Genomic DNA, 879 nt, shown 5'->3' on the forward strand with positions numbered 1-879 from the left:
ACACACACACACACACACATATATATATATATATATATATATATATATATATATATATATATGTGTGTGTGTGTGTGTGTGTGTTTACACATATAAATGCACAAGGTGCGTGCTTATTATGGAAAAATTCGTCATTGCCGTTACTGCTCTACTACTTGTTCATCGGCGAGGACAATGAATACAACCGGCATATCAGTGTAGGTGGTCAGGCACATTTCAGCAGCGATTTTCGCCCCAATTAATTGCTTTCCGCTTGAAATTGTATATATCTTCACTAGTAACCCACTTGAGCGCTAAGGGGCTTACACTCATCAGCGCTTTTGCGTTATACACCATGCCTCTTCAGCAACAAACACAGTCGGGGCTATGAACTCGTCCGTGATGGAGGGATCGGAATTGGGCCGAGAGGAAAGCATGTTGAGCGACAACATGGCTGTGATGCGCAGTACTAAGAAGCGCCTGAGAGATCTCGTCACTGCTATTGCCGTGTGCCATAACGTACGGCCTGTTGGACCATTAATAATTGTTTAGTTGTGTGTATATGATTACATATCCGTCTGTCTGTGTAGATCTATGTAGATCTGAGTAGATGTATGTGCAATAGAACGCTGGCCAGTTCATATTCGTCGTTGTGTGGGCACATGTAGGTATATAGGCATTTTATCGATGTTTCTAAGCTGATACTTTGTATCTGTGGTATAATCGCGGGATTCATTTAATTATATTACTGGTGCATATGTGGAGATCATTCTTTTTGTAGTGAGTAGATTTATATTATCTTTTTCGTTATATATATATATATATATAAATATATATTTGTATATATATACTTGATACTTATATACTAATATATTACTACACACACACACACACACACAC

The 879-nt window shown here is 38.2% G+C and overlaps 1 protein-coding gene across 1 annotated transcript; it reads left to right on the forward strand.

Annotated features, from left to right (window-relative positions):
• Positions 1-346: 346 nt before the first annotated feature.
• Positions 347-531, forward strand: SARC_17487 (hypothetical protein; the record flags this gene model as incomplete). Its single annotated transcript, XM_014288420.1, has 1 exon — positions 347-531. A coding segment is annotated over one exon (185 nt), but the record flags the coding sequence as incomplete, so codon positions are not given.
• Between the last annotated feature and the right edge of the window lie 348 nt (positions 532-879).

Source organism: Sphaeroforma arctica (assembly GCF_001186125.1).
Source record: "Sphaeroforma arctica JP610 unplaced genomic scaffold supercont1.10951, whole genome shotgun sequence".
NCBI classification, from domain to species: domain Eukaryota; class Ichthyosporea; order Ichthyophonida; genus Sphaeroforma; species Sphaeroforma arctica.